Below are 12,976 nucleotides of genomic sequence, written 5' to 3'. Positions count from 1 at the left end.
TGCAGGCTCCATCCTCTCCTATCCGGGAGTCAGACTCAGCCCAGTCCTCTCACTTCCCTCGGCTTCAATTTTCTCATCTTTAATTAATGTTTTTCAAAGTGTACACCATGAGAAATCCTATGAAAAGTTGGTTCCAGCTGAAATAAATTTGGGAAACACTAAATTTGGGCTGTGTTTCTCTCTTGCAAATTCACAAACAGTCTATTAAAGGTTCTGAAAAGTCCGAGAGTATTGGAACCTGCTTGGCCTTAGCAGAGCCCAAACTCAGGAGCACGGAGCCTGTCCCCACCTGTCCCCATCAGCGGCTTGTGGCACTGAGCTCTGCAGGGTGTTCTCTGGGAACGGCCCCACACCAGCCCCTGAGGGTCGAGTCCAACCTTCCAGGATGCTGTTGCTCCACAGCGGGTGCTTTCAAAGCACAAACAGGCGCTCAACGTCACCCGGACGTCAGGACGGCACTCAGGGCAAGGAGGTCCCAGCAGGGAGCACACCCACACCGCCTTTCATTCATGACACAGACGCTCCCGCACAGGTAAGAGCAGAGCGAGGGGTGGGACACCTCTCAGCGGAGAGGGGGTTTAGATTGTTCTTAAAAGCAGCTATTGAAAGATGTTGGAAGGTTGGCTGATACCCAGTTAAAGCTCACGTCTTAATGTTTCTAGAACCTTCTTGCTATTGTGCGCTTAATTATTTTAAAGCAGACTTTACACTGAATTCCAAAATAACTAATTCAGTCATGCAAACAACAGAGCTAGTTGCCACTTTGTTCTTCTGTTGCATTTCAATGATCTGAATTTGTAAAATAAAGTTCATAAATATTTAAGAAATGCCTTTTTGAGCTGCCACTCTTAAAAAGCATGGCCATTAATTTTCCCATTTCCTGTGTGTCTGCTGAGGTTCAGCCGAAACCAGAAACCAGATAACAAACCTCACTCTTCCAGAGCACAGGGCCCTCTTTTCAGTTAGGATATGTTATTTACCCTCTCATTTCTCATCCGTGTGGCACACTACTCAAAAGAGCAGCACTTTCCACCAGTTCAGACGGACTGACTCACGCTTGGTTTATGAGTGGAGCGCCTAGAGCCGCAGCCCGAGGCCTGGCGGCCGTCCCCTCTAGGACCGCACTCCCCACTATGGCGGCCACCAGCCACACATGGCTAGTTAAATTAATTAAAGTTAAACAGAACCAAAACTTTACTTCCTCAGTCACACTAGCCACGTTTTCAGTGCTCAGTAGCCACATGTGGCTGGTGGCTACTGTACTGGATGGTGCTGATCTAGAACATTCTTATCATCACACAAAGCACTATTGGACACTGCTGATCTAGAAAGCAGCTCTCTGGGCCTTGGCTGGTCCACGGAGGGAGGTGTCCCCAGGTATGTGGGTGAAAAACTACGCCACGTCCTTGTACCGCCTCACTGTTACCTGTTGCGTCCTTTCCCGCCAGAAAACCCTCTCTATTCAGCTGCTCATTTAGAATCACCCACCTTGGGAGCTTTCAAAAACCCTGATGCTCTCTGACCCCAGGCAAATTAAATCTGGCATTCTGGGCATTCGACTAGGCATTAGCATTTTCCAAAAGCCCTTGGGGCTACTCCTGCGTGCAGCCAGAGGAGGAGTGCTGAGAGCCAGTGGAGACCTGCTGCCCTGGACAGGCAGGGCTGTGTCCCTCGTCTAGGACGCCGAGGGCCCAGGGCAGCACCTGGCACAGCAGGTACATTTGCTGAGAAGGAAGAAAGAGCCCCGGTGTGAGAACAGTAATGGTGTCACAACAGTGAAAAGGAGAACAGGAGAGGGAGCAAAGCGCTCTGCCTGCACGATCTCGTCTGCTCTTCACGACAGCCCTGAGCTGCACACTGGGGTCTGCTTTATGCAGACATGGAGTGGAGGCTCTGTGCTGGCAAGGTCTGGGCTGGGCCACAACACAGCACTGTCACCTCTGCACACAGCTGGGAGCAGCCACCTCTAGGTGGCCTCCCACACTGTCCCAATCTACTTCCTCCCCGAAAAGGCATCCTAAGAGCAGCTCCTCAGCAGTGAGCTCCCGTGCCTATGATACGCTGACTATAATTTATTGTGCAAACCAAGGCACCCTTCAGACTAAAGGAGGGGCTATTAAAAATTACATGGGGGCCACAGGAGTAATTGGCAATGTGCTGGGAAGGCCAGGATGTACCATGTCAGCCTACCGATGGGCTTGCAGAGAGCAGTGCTCAGGGGCTCAGAGACCAACTTCCAGACAGGATCTGGGGAGCGAGAGCCACGGCCACTGGTCCTTCCTCCTGGGGGGAAGGTGGGGGTGACCACACAGGCAGTGGTAGCCTGCTGCCCAGCTGCCACCGGCTTTTGTTACCAGCTGTGAGGTGAAAGGTGCCTCTATTCCCTGAGGCCGTGCTGAGTGGGGACCAGCCAAGAATAGAGCCCAGGGTGGACTGAAGCTGGGTGCCTGAGCCACGACGACGGGGCGGGCGGTGGGGGGGATCCTTTAGGAAGAGTCAGCACACGTGCTTCTTTTAAATGCTCTACAGAGGAAGACCTCTCCTTCCCAGGAGAGCTGTTGAGATATAAAGGACTGACCCCTCTGACTTTCCTTGAATCATCAGAACACTGCAAATGTGACAGCGGGGAACCCCAGTAATCAAATGGGGAACGTGAGGCCAATCTGGAATAATAAAAAATCTGAGAATACAGACAGTGAATAATTTACCTTAGTACCTGTTTTGTGACACACACACCACAGGTAAGCGTCACCCAGCCCCATATGAATTCTCCAAATTTCTGAATTTATGCTGCGCTACCAAACCCCAAAGCACTGCCTTTCTGACTGAGGTGAAACTCAGCTTCTGGAAAATTAGATCTGTGTGATTTTGAAGTGTTCCTCGTCTTCACAAGGCTTCGCTTTTCTGAGGGTGAAATTTTAGTATTTTCATTACGGTTATGGATGGAAACAGATAAAAATGATCTCTCCCCGTACTCACTGCTTTCCCACCTCACACTGAAGCCCCAAACTGTGGGAAGAAACATCTACATGCTTAGTGTAGAAGGAACAGTCCCTGTATGGTTTTTTTCTGTCAAACCTGTACCAGAACAAGAAGGATGACAGAACCCCACAGTCTCGCATCGCCACTCAAGACGTGAGAGCCCGAGCAGGTCACGCGGGCCGCCTGGTTTCCCAGCAGTAAGTGAAAACCACATTTAATTTCAGTGCCTCAGACCAAAGGGTTGACAAGGACACAGCAACACTCCTGGTGGGAGCGCACCTTCCCTCCCTCCTTTCCCGACCCCATGAACACTGCTGGCCTCTCCATTCCCTCTGCTCTTCCCTCCTCGACTCTCTCTCCCTTCCCATCTAACTTCTGTAGGGCCTGGGACAAGAGTACAACGGGGCCCACACACCATAGGTTTAAATACTTAGAATTCCTAAGTGAAGCCGCACCGAGAGGCTGGCTGTGCGCTTACCCCAGCATCCTCGGGAGCCAGAGGATGTCCTTTAAGGACAGGTGAGCCCCTGGGAGCCCAGGGGCAGCGTGCATGTGCCGGCCAGCCCCGGACGGTAGCCCACAGCCGGGGGGGAGGGGGGGGACGGGGACCGTCCTCCCTCCCTTGCCCCTCACTTGTCTAATTTAGAGTGTCCAGGCCCTTCCAGTCAACCGCAAAAATGACACTGCCAGGTGAAGAGAGGAAGCAGAGTATTTGGGGATTGCTGCCTGGCTCGACACTCCTCGGGAGGATTTGGAACAGCCAACTTGATGCAAAAGTAAGCACCCTCTTTTAAAAATAGTTCTATTCAGAGAAGGTTCTGGGATTAATAAATCTCGGACATACAGAGTTAAATTGCCTTTTTCTTTTAACTGCAGGGCCTCTGAGAGCCGGGCACGTTTTCAACAAGGAGATAAGAGTACATAGCATTGCCCAACGTTTTTTGTGTACGAGGCCCACATTTACCAAATACCTATTATTATCTCGTGGGGAAAGCTGCCTTCTGGAACACTGTCCTTCTGGAACACACAGGTCACAGTTAGGCCTATCAAGCATTCACTTCTTTCTCTCCTTTCAATGATGACAGAAGCTGGTGGGTTTTTATGCCTCTAGGAAAAGCTTGTGTGTGTGTCAAACTCAAGCAAGTAATTATTAATATTTTATATCTCAGCTATTATTATCTTAACAGGCAGGGAGCAATAATGACTTTAGCAGCAGCCGCAGTGATGGGGTTACACACCTGTGAAGTAGGGACACAGGCAGGTGTTCACAAACACGTTCAGGGACCAGACGCAGACACAGGACAGGCACTTCGGGGATGCACACACACCACAGGGAGGACAGAGGTGGCAGGAAGATGAGGAGGAGGAAAAGACTAAGGCCAACAGTGCCGCAGCTATGCCTTGACAATGGATGTCGACGTCCATGCTAACCAGCGTGCCCCTTGCCGCTGTAGCAGAGCCCAGCCCAAGGCTGAGGACAGGCTCCACACGTCAGTCAGGATCTGGGCCATCCCATCTGTTCCCGAGGCTGGCTGCAGGAGGGTGCCAGCAGGAGCCAGGCTGTCCTCACAGACATCTCGGACCACAGAGGGAAGAAGGCAGCAGGACCCTGGGCCTCCCTGTGCTCCAGTTCACCCCACGCACATACCTGGTTCCCCCCAGCATTGTGGCACTCATAAACTCCAACAACGCCATCAGCAAAGTGTCCCAAAGTGTCCAGGCAGTTGGTTCCCTGCTGCAAGGCCCCAAAAGCTATATCCTGATGGTCAGGAACCCTGGAAAACAACACGAGAATCGCCTGCCTAACTGCGCAGGACCACCAGCTCCCGTCACCCAGCCCTTGCCTCAGTGACTTCATCTCAGGCAGCGGGGACAACGAGAGAAAGGCCGTTACCAGGCACCACACCCTCCCCACAGGCAGGGCCGTGGCAGCGAGACAGCATTTCTCCGAGTGTCTAGATTTCGAACCCGAATTGAAGATTTTATGCTGGAGAAATATTCTTTCTTCCCCATGAGGAAAATTTTTCTGGACAGGAAAGGCTCCTACTCTCTTCAATGTCAATCTGTTGGAAGTCATGTAGGAAAGCAATTAATGTGGTCAGATCCTGTTGCCTGGAACTTTCCAGTAGACTTAGAATTTGACCTTTACCTCGTAGAGGCAAGAACCTTGGTGGATTAATCGGGTGGCCTGATACAATCAAAGCAAGAGAGCACAGGCAGGGCAGCATGCTTCAGGATCAGAGCTGAATCTGACCCTGCCTTTGCCACGTGCCAGGTGTGGGATCTTTCAGACACGCGCTCTCTCTAAACCTCAGTGCCCTTTTCTGCACAGTACCTCCCAAACAGGTCTGCTGCAAGCATCACACAAAACATTTCATTTGAAGCATTTAGCCCAGAGCCTGGCCCTCAGGAAACACTCAGCAAACAGCCGTGATTATTCCTGACACAGCACAGATACTAAGATGGTGTCTGCCTTGCCCTCACGGACAGGGAGGCAGATTCACCCGCTGGCGTCGGGCTGAATGCTTCAGATGTGGTCTTAATGGGTGCAGGGCCCAACGTCACCTCAAATCGTGGGTGACCCCAGGGTGAAACTACCCCAAGTCACAGGCAAAACAAAGGGCAAGATTGTGGGGCTATCACCCACTGCTGTGAAGCCCTGATCAGCTGGGGAGAGACGGTGAGCAGGGGCTTCCTACTGGTGAGCACCACTGTTCTCAATCCCCAGCAAACGCCGTCCTCACAGAGGGGATCGAGGGAGGAGAATGTGCTGTTCTTCCTTCCCCCTCCTGCGGGGCGCAGGTGGCACCGTGTCTTCCGTTACTTTACAAGCAGAGGAAACACTTCCAAAGGACGAGGTAAGCGAACAGCAGCACGAGGTGAGGCCGCTTTACCTAATTCAACCAAATCTCCCTGACAAGGGCTCTGAAGGAGCCGTGAGCTTTTACGAAAGATAATGGCGGTGACTCCTGCATTCGCAGTCACTGAGTTGGAGATATGAGACTCGCTGTAAAATGCCCTGGGAATATTCAGAATAAAGAATGTGCCACATTAAGGCAGAAGCTGTCTGGCAATCCCTTTAAGAAGATGAAGTTCAGAGGGATCCTGAAGCCCTGCAGACCTACAGGTCCTCTGGTGAGGGCAGCAGGGCTCCCGGAGGACGCAGAGCTGCATTAATTTAAGATGAAAGGCCAGGTGTAGAGAGAAGGCTCAGAAGAGTATTTCTGCCATCGTTAATCCTCCTGGAGGGAAGCAGGATGCCAGCACTATCATTCCCACTTTACAGTGGTACAAACCAGCCTGGAGGAGAGAGGCACCGTGGGCGGTTCCCCGAGCCTTGGCTGGTGCCGTTATCCGCTGACCCACAGGACAGACGAGCAGAAGCAAAGAGGGAAGTGATGAGTTCAATCAGTCTTCAGCCTCTGCCCCCTCAGTACTGGCCCTCTGCTCCCAACACTCACTAACTAGGACAAGAGGAGCAAGGAGGGTGAGGCCACAGAAGCCAAAACAGGGGCCGCTGGGCAGGGAGGGACCAACGGCGGACAGCACAGAGCACACAACTAGGGAGGCTGCAAACTGCTCCTCCGGCCACTTACAGAGCTGGTCAGACAACAGTGCTCGGGGTCATCTAGCCCCTGTCATCCTACCACTGGGGAACAAGCTAAATGAGGTGACACCTTGGGATTGTTCCCAAGTCTATGAAGAATGGGAGGGTAACTCAGCAGGAGAGAGAGCAGGAGACCACAACTGAGGGAGCACATTCTTGGGGATGCTTGGGGACAGCTGTGGGCGAGGACATGTAGCTCTCACAACCTTCGCTCCACCTCTGGAGGCCTCTCCATCTTGCTGACGCTGGTTGTTTCTAGGCCCTTAACAAAATGAAACCCTCAGGTCCCTGGGGCTTACCTTAATTCTGGATAGACATTTTCAAGGTACCATTTGAAAGGCTTGCAGCTAAGTTTCTTCCTAAGCTCCAATCGGCTCTGGATACTGGAGAGAGGGAAACGACATTCCTTTACAAATTTTAAGAATGGATGGGCTATCTACATCAAACTTGGAGACCTGCTGACGAGAACAGGGTTGGGCGGGTGGCGGAGCCTGGACTGTCTACACTCCCGTCCCTGTGACCCCGCCTCACCTTCCACACACCTCCCACTGCAGGTCCTCACCCAGCCTTGAGCAGACGCCCCCGTGTCGCCTGGGCGGCTGTTCTCAATTCTGGCCACAGAATGGTTCTTGGGGTGCGCCCCCTGCAAGGATCCTAAGCAAAGCAGCATGAGAGGGCACAAGTGACACTCACTTTCCATAAGGAACATTTCTGGCAGAAGGCACTGCTGCGTAATAGAAATTTTTGTATTCATCCATCCAGACCTCTGCTGCCCGGCGGGTGTTCCTAGAAACAAAATAAATCTCCTTGAGCTGTGATTTGCTTTCTTTCCATCAGCATCACCCCGTTTGCACTTGTCTGCTTGCAGTGCTCTTAGGCAGGTCCTTCTAGGTGGGCTGGCAGCTTCGGCAGTGACGCAGAGAGCAGGCTGTCCCCACTCAGCAGCCAGGGCTGTGTCTGCAGGCAGCAGGCCCTCAGCGGGTGCTTGCTGAACAAACAGCTCGCTTTCTCATCTTTCATAGAACACAGGTCATCGAAGAGCACAAGTCAGAGTCAGAATTACAGCACAGGCAGGTATTTTAAAGAAGGGACTGGAGTTGTACGATCAAGAAGGACAAAAGAGAATTACTCTGCAATAACTCGTGTATGTATCCACAGAAGGCTGGTACAGCGAGCACAGCCGAGGAATCCTGGGCCTCTATGGCCTGTCTCCTCATAGCTGTAATAAGACTTAACAGCTCTTGGAAAAAGTTAAGAACGGATAAGAGTTACTATTAAGATGACTTTCTTTTCTGCAGACCTGAGTTGAGAGGGTCCTGTTTGGATAAGGAATAGTGATGTGAAGGGGACAGTAGCTTTGTGCCCCACACCTGGGGTTCCTACCACACTGTGCTGGAGGAGCACAGACAGAACAGGCTTTTCTGGAAGGCAAGAAAACCATGTGCTGAAATCTGGCAATCATGGAGAGAACCTGATTCACGATCAATGAGGCCCCTGGAACACCTACTTGTGAATGTACGACACGCACTGAAGGCTGCCACACACACAGGCCTCAGCTCCGTATCCTGCCAACATTCTTCTTAAACCACTTACCAAGCAGCGTTCATACAGTGCACCTCTGTCTCCCATGTCCCGGACTCGGTTCAAAAGAGGCTCACACCTTAGGCTTAGAGCCGATCCTCCTTAAGAACCTATATATCTTCCAAAATAAATATATTAAGGAGGCAACGTTCGCCTTTTAAAATAGTTCCTCTTCTTCGCCAGAAATGTCTCTTTTAAATGGTGAGCCTTTCAAATTATCTGAGCTACAGTTATTAAAATAATTTCTGTTTGGGGCATATATCTTTCACATAAAGTGATGTATATACCCTTTTTCTTTTCATGAAGTGGAAGATGGACTGTTGTTTAGAATGTCATTTAAGAGACAGACAAGACAATATGAATGTACCCATCCTCTGCTCTAGCAGTTCCACTCTAGAAATTTACCTCAAGGAAATAATCAACTAGGAATGAAAACATATAGTGAAAGCATTGTTTATAAGAGCAAAAATTAGAAACTATATGACCATCAACAGGGAAGTCGATCACATAAATAGACTACTCCTATGGTCATTAAAAATCCTGGTCTCCATCTTACATGTTGCCGTGGAATGACGTCCTTCATTGTTGGGTGAAAATAAAATAGATTCCAGAACAACACATAGCAGATATGTGTGTGGAGGCAGAAGAGGGGAGGGGGAGGATGGGGAGAGAGGAAGGGAGGGAGGGGCAGGGGGAGAGATTGAAAGATGGATTCACCAAAACAGGAGAGTGCTATCTTGGACCATGAGATTGATGATCTTTTACTTTCTCTGTAAAAAGAAAATACATAGATATGACCACTCGAGTATTTAAAGTGCCGGGGATACTGGATCGTAAGTATTATTTCTCAGAAGAGCCATTCAATATTCTAACAGAGATTTTAGTGTCTTGCTACACGGCCCAGGCAATCTCCTCACTGGCTGTGCGACTCCAGTCCTCTGGGGGACTCAGATTCCCCATCAGTAAAATGAAAGGATGTGACCCAAGGGTCTCCTAGGTCCCTTTCAGCCCTAATGGTTTAAAGGTTTTATGAATTTCAATCACAGAGTGGTTTTAAATTACCTAAGTCATTAAAGGATTAAGTCATTTCTTAATTCCTAAATGCAAAGCAACTTTTCTTCTGTCTAGTTAATAGAAAAAAGATATGTACATAAGTGGCCTCAAAGAATAAGCTGCCTGTGCTACTCAGTGCTCAGTTCCAACTCATTCATTCAAACATTTATTAGGAACACACCATATGGCAAACAGTCTTCTAGCTGCTACAGAGTTAGCGGCCCCCAGAGAGGTCCAAGGTCTACTCTCACACCCAGGTGCTCCTTGTCTTTACCTCCACCTCCCTACCCACCCCAACCCCCACCACACACTCAGTGAAGATAAAGTAGCTCCATCAGGAAGCAGGCAGGAGAGAGAAGGTGTAATTCAAACTGGCTAGTTATACTGCTTGGTGGTGATAACAGAAAAAAGTTTGATAAGAAAATAAGTTTAAACCATTGGTTTCCTGTATTTAGCTTATTCGTATTATCCCTCACTGATATACCTGAAGTTTCACCATTACCTGCTAAGCCTAAACCCAATACCCACCCGTGGGATCCACCCCCCACCCCGCCCCCGCCCACCCCACCACTCTTCTGCCTGGGACTTGCCCTGGCCTTTGGGTAAACTCTAATCTACATGTGCACTCAAGCACACACAGCACCCTCCAAACAGTCTCTCGAGAGGCTTTTAAGAAGCTAACTGGACACATAGCTGTGCAAAAAAAATGGAAGGGACCGCCCCAATGTTCACTCTCAGCCGATCTTAAGGGATGTGGCTGCCACAACCAAAGATATGATGCCAGAATTTGCAGGTGTGTCATCACCGTAGTCTTTCTAAAGTAACAGGTGCCTACGTGGTACACGGGGTGGCAAAACGAGGCAGGACCCCACACAGGGTACTTGTTCCATCCCTTCACTGGCCATTTACTCACTCACTCACTCATTCACTGACAGACTAACGTACATAAATAAGATAATCTTCTATATGCTATTCTAGAACCTGTTTTAGAATCTGCATCTCATTCCTGAATCTCAGCAACCTCAGGCACTAACTGCACTTAGGGATCTAGATAAAAAGACCAACATGTGGAGCCAGCCCTGATGGCCTAGTGGTTCAAGTTCGGTGCTCACCGCTTTGGCGGCCAGGGTTCACTTTCCAGTCACAGAACCACACCACCCATCTGTCAGTTGCCATGATGTGGTGGCCGCTCACATAAAAAGGACTAGAATGACTTACAGCTGGGATATACAACCATGCACTAGGGCTTTGGTGGGTGGGGGGAAAAAAAAGGAAGACTGGCAACAGATGTTAGCTTAGGGCAAATCTTTCCCTGCAAAAAAAAAAAAAAAAAAGATCAATGTGTGTGTGGTACTGACATGGACTCTGGAGCCACATTGCCCAAAGTGAAAACCAGCTCTATCACTTTCCAGCTGTGTGAACTTGGACAAAGGAACCAAACTATTCTTTGCCTCCATTTCCCTCATCCCTCAAATGAGGATTAATAATAGTATCTAATTCATAAGGTTTTACGAGAATTACGTAAGTTATTATTTGTGAAGTACTTAGAAGAGCCTAGCACACACAATACACTCTAAATATTAGCTATTGTTGGTAAGTCCCAATTTTTAGATGGTAAAATACTTATACATTTAACGCCACATATTAGAGGAAATTAAAGAGAACTTGGAACTGAAAAGGGACCTCAGAAATAATCTAATTCCACCTCTTTATCTTTTCAGATGAGTCAACTGAAGACAGAGGGCAGTGGAGGGCCTTGCTGAGGTCTAAGATCTATGCTGCCCCAAACACAGAAACCCTGGGTCAGTCTTCACTCCAGATCTCTAGGACACAGACTCCTTGGCTGTAAAATACAATGAAAAAGTTTCCCTTCTAAAAAAGAGCACTTTAAAATAAAGTGTATAAAGCAATGTCTTGTGTATTTTTTGTGTGTGTGTGAGGAAGATTAGCCCTGAGCTAACATCCATTGCCAGTCCTCCTCTTTTTGCTGAGGAAGATTGGCCCTGGGCTAACATCCGTGCCCATCTTCCTCTACTTTATATGTGGGACACCTCCCACAGCATGGCTTGATGAGCAGTGCATAGGTCTGCGCCCGGGATCCGAACCTGCGAACCCTGGGCCGCCGAAGTGGAGCATGTGAACGTAACCACTACACCACCAGGTCGGCCCCAGCAATGTCTTGTGTATTTTAACAGACTATTTTCTGAAATCCCACTGCTTGCTGGTAGACGTCACTGGCTTTGACTTAGGGTGTTTCATGGGTCTATGCAAGAGGTTCCTGGACAGAATCTCATATTGCTACATGGAAAAAATGTACATATCTTGTTTGATTTTGTGGATTCTACTGGATAAGACCGTATTTTTGGTTCTAATAGAGAGCAAAAATGAAATTTAGACAACAATTGTGAAAGGATATACTTTTTGAGAAAAGGTAATTTGGTCAGAAGCATTATTTGATATTTGGCTTCTATTAAAGTTTCCTAGAACTCAGATTCCCTATGTTAAAAGTTCAGCTTCTAGGGGCCGGCCCGGTGGTGCAAGCAGGTAAGTGCGCGCGCTCCGCTGCGGTGGCCCAGGGTTTGCCGGTTCAGATCCCGGGCATGCACCAATGCGCCGCTTGTCAAGCCATGCTGTGGCAGTGTCCCATATAAAGTAGAGGAAGATGGGCATGGATGTTAGCCCAGGGCCAGTCTTCCTCAGTAAAAAAAGAGGAGGATTGGCAGATGTTAGCTCAGGGCCGATCTTCCTCACAAAAAAAAGAATTCAGCTTCTAATACACGTGTATTGTGTAATCTGTACCTATAAAGATTAAAATACTATATAAAAGACATACTAGTCATCCCCCCTCCCCTAGACCACCCCCACTCGACTCTAAAGCTTTCTTATTTTAGCAGAGGCACCACATCAGCAAACTGTGTGACCAAGAGCCTGCGTGTCACCCTCAATCCCTTGTTCTTCCTCTCCTGTCCTGGCCAGTCCATTAGCAAACAATGCCTGCCCAAGGATGTAGCTGGAACCTGCCTGCATCGTCCTGGCCACGACCCTGGCCCAGGCCACTCATCTCTTGCCTGCGCCTCTGTGACAGCTCTCAGAAGTCCCCCACCCCTGATCCTGCAGTGGAGGCGAGGGACACACACCATCATTTCATCCTGGTGTCACCTCCTCACCACCCTCTGCCCACTGGCCAGGAGGCCCTCTCTAAAGCTTAAAACAGAGAAGTCAGGTACCTGCTTAAAACCCATAATAGCACCCCCTGCATTGAAACTACATCCCAAGTTTCCCAAGACCTACAGGGGAAGGGCTCATGACTGAGCCCGCCTAGCTCTCCGACCCTGTCTGCAGTCCTCTTGTCCTCCGGCCTCATGTCATACTTGGCGTCCTTCTGTTCTGTAGACGTGTGAAACTCACCCTCATCTCAGCGCCGAGGACCTGCTCCTCCCGCAGGAGCGCTGCTCCCCGGGAGTCGCACGGAACCTGCTTCCCACCTTGCAGGTCTGACACAAGCACCACCTCCTCAGAGGGTCCCTTTGTGTGCATGCCACTCTGCGAACTCCTCTTCCTCCTGGCCCTGTCATGCTCGACCACATGACCACGTTTTATCTTTCCACAGCATTTATCAGTGTTTGAAATAACCTTATTTAGCTGCACCTATGTTGGGCTGACTAATTCCATCTCCCTGAGGCCTGGCTGGCTGGCTTGTACACTATTCATCTTTAGCATCTAAAAGAATTCTCTAGGAAAAAATGTGGTCCC

The 12,976-nt window shown here is 49.5% G+C and overlaps 1 protein-coding gene across 1 annotated transcript in view; it reads right to left on the bottom strand.

Annotated features, from left to right (window-relative positions):
* The window catches only part of GALNT2 (polypeptide N-acetylgalactosaminyltransferase 2), a 200,125-nt gene that overhangs the window by 8,807 nt on the left and 178,342 nt on the right, over positions 1–12,976 (bottom strand). Inside the window, exons 12-14 of the mRNA XM_004426886.3 lie at positions 7,283–7,375; positions 6,889–6,972; positions 4,631–4,757 (exon numbers count right to left, since the gene is read on the bottom strand). Of these exons, the coding sequence (XP_004426943.1) occupies positions 4,631–4,757; positions 6,889–6,972; positions 7,283–7,375 (304 nt within the window). The remainder of the gene's footprint in view (positions 1–4,630; positions 4,758–6,888; positions 6,973–7,282; positions 7,376–12,976) is intronic.

The sequence above is a fragment of the Ceratotherium simum genome, chromosome 6, assembly GCF_057802395.1.
Source record: "Ceratotherium simum simum isolate JZ-2026a chromosome 6, ASM5780239v1, whole genome shotgun sequence".
NCBI lineage: Eukaryota > Metazoa > Chordata > Mammalia > Perissodactyla > Rhinocerotidae > Ceratotherium > Ceratotherium simum.
The sequence above is the reverse complement of the archived record's forward strand: the minus strand, read 5'-3'. Positions and strand labels throughout refer to the sequence as shown.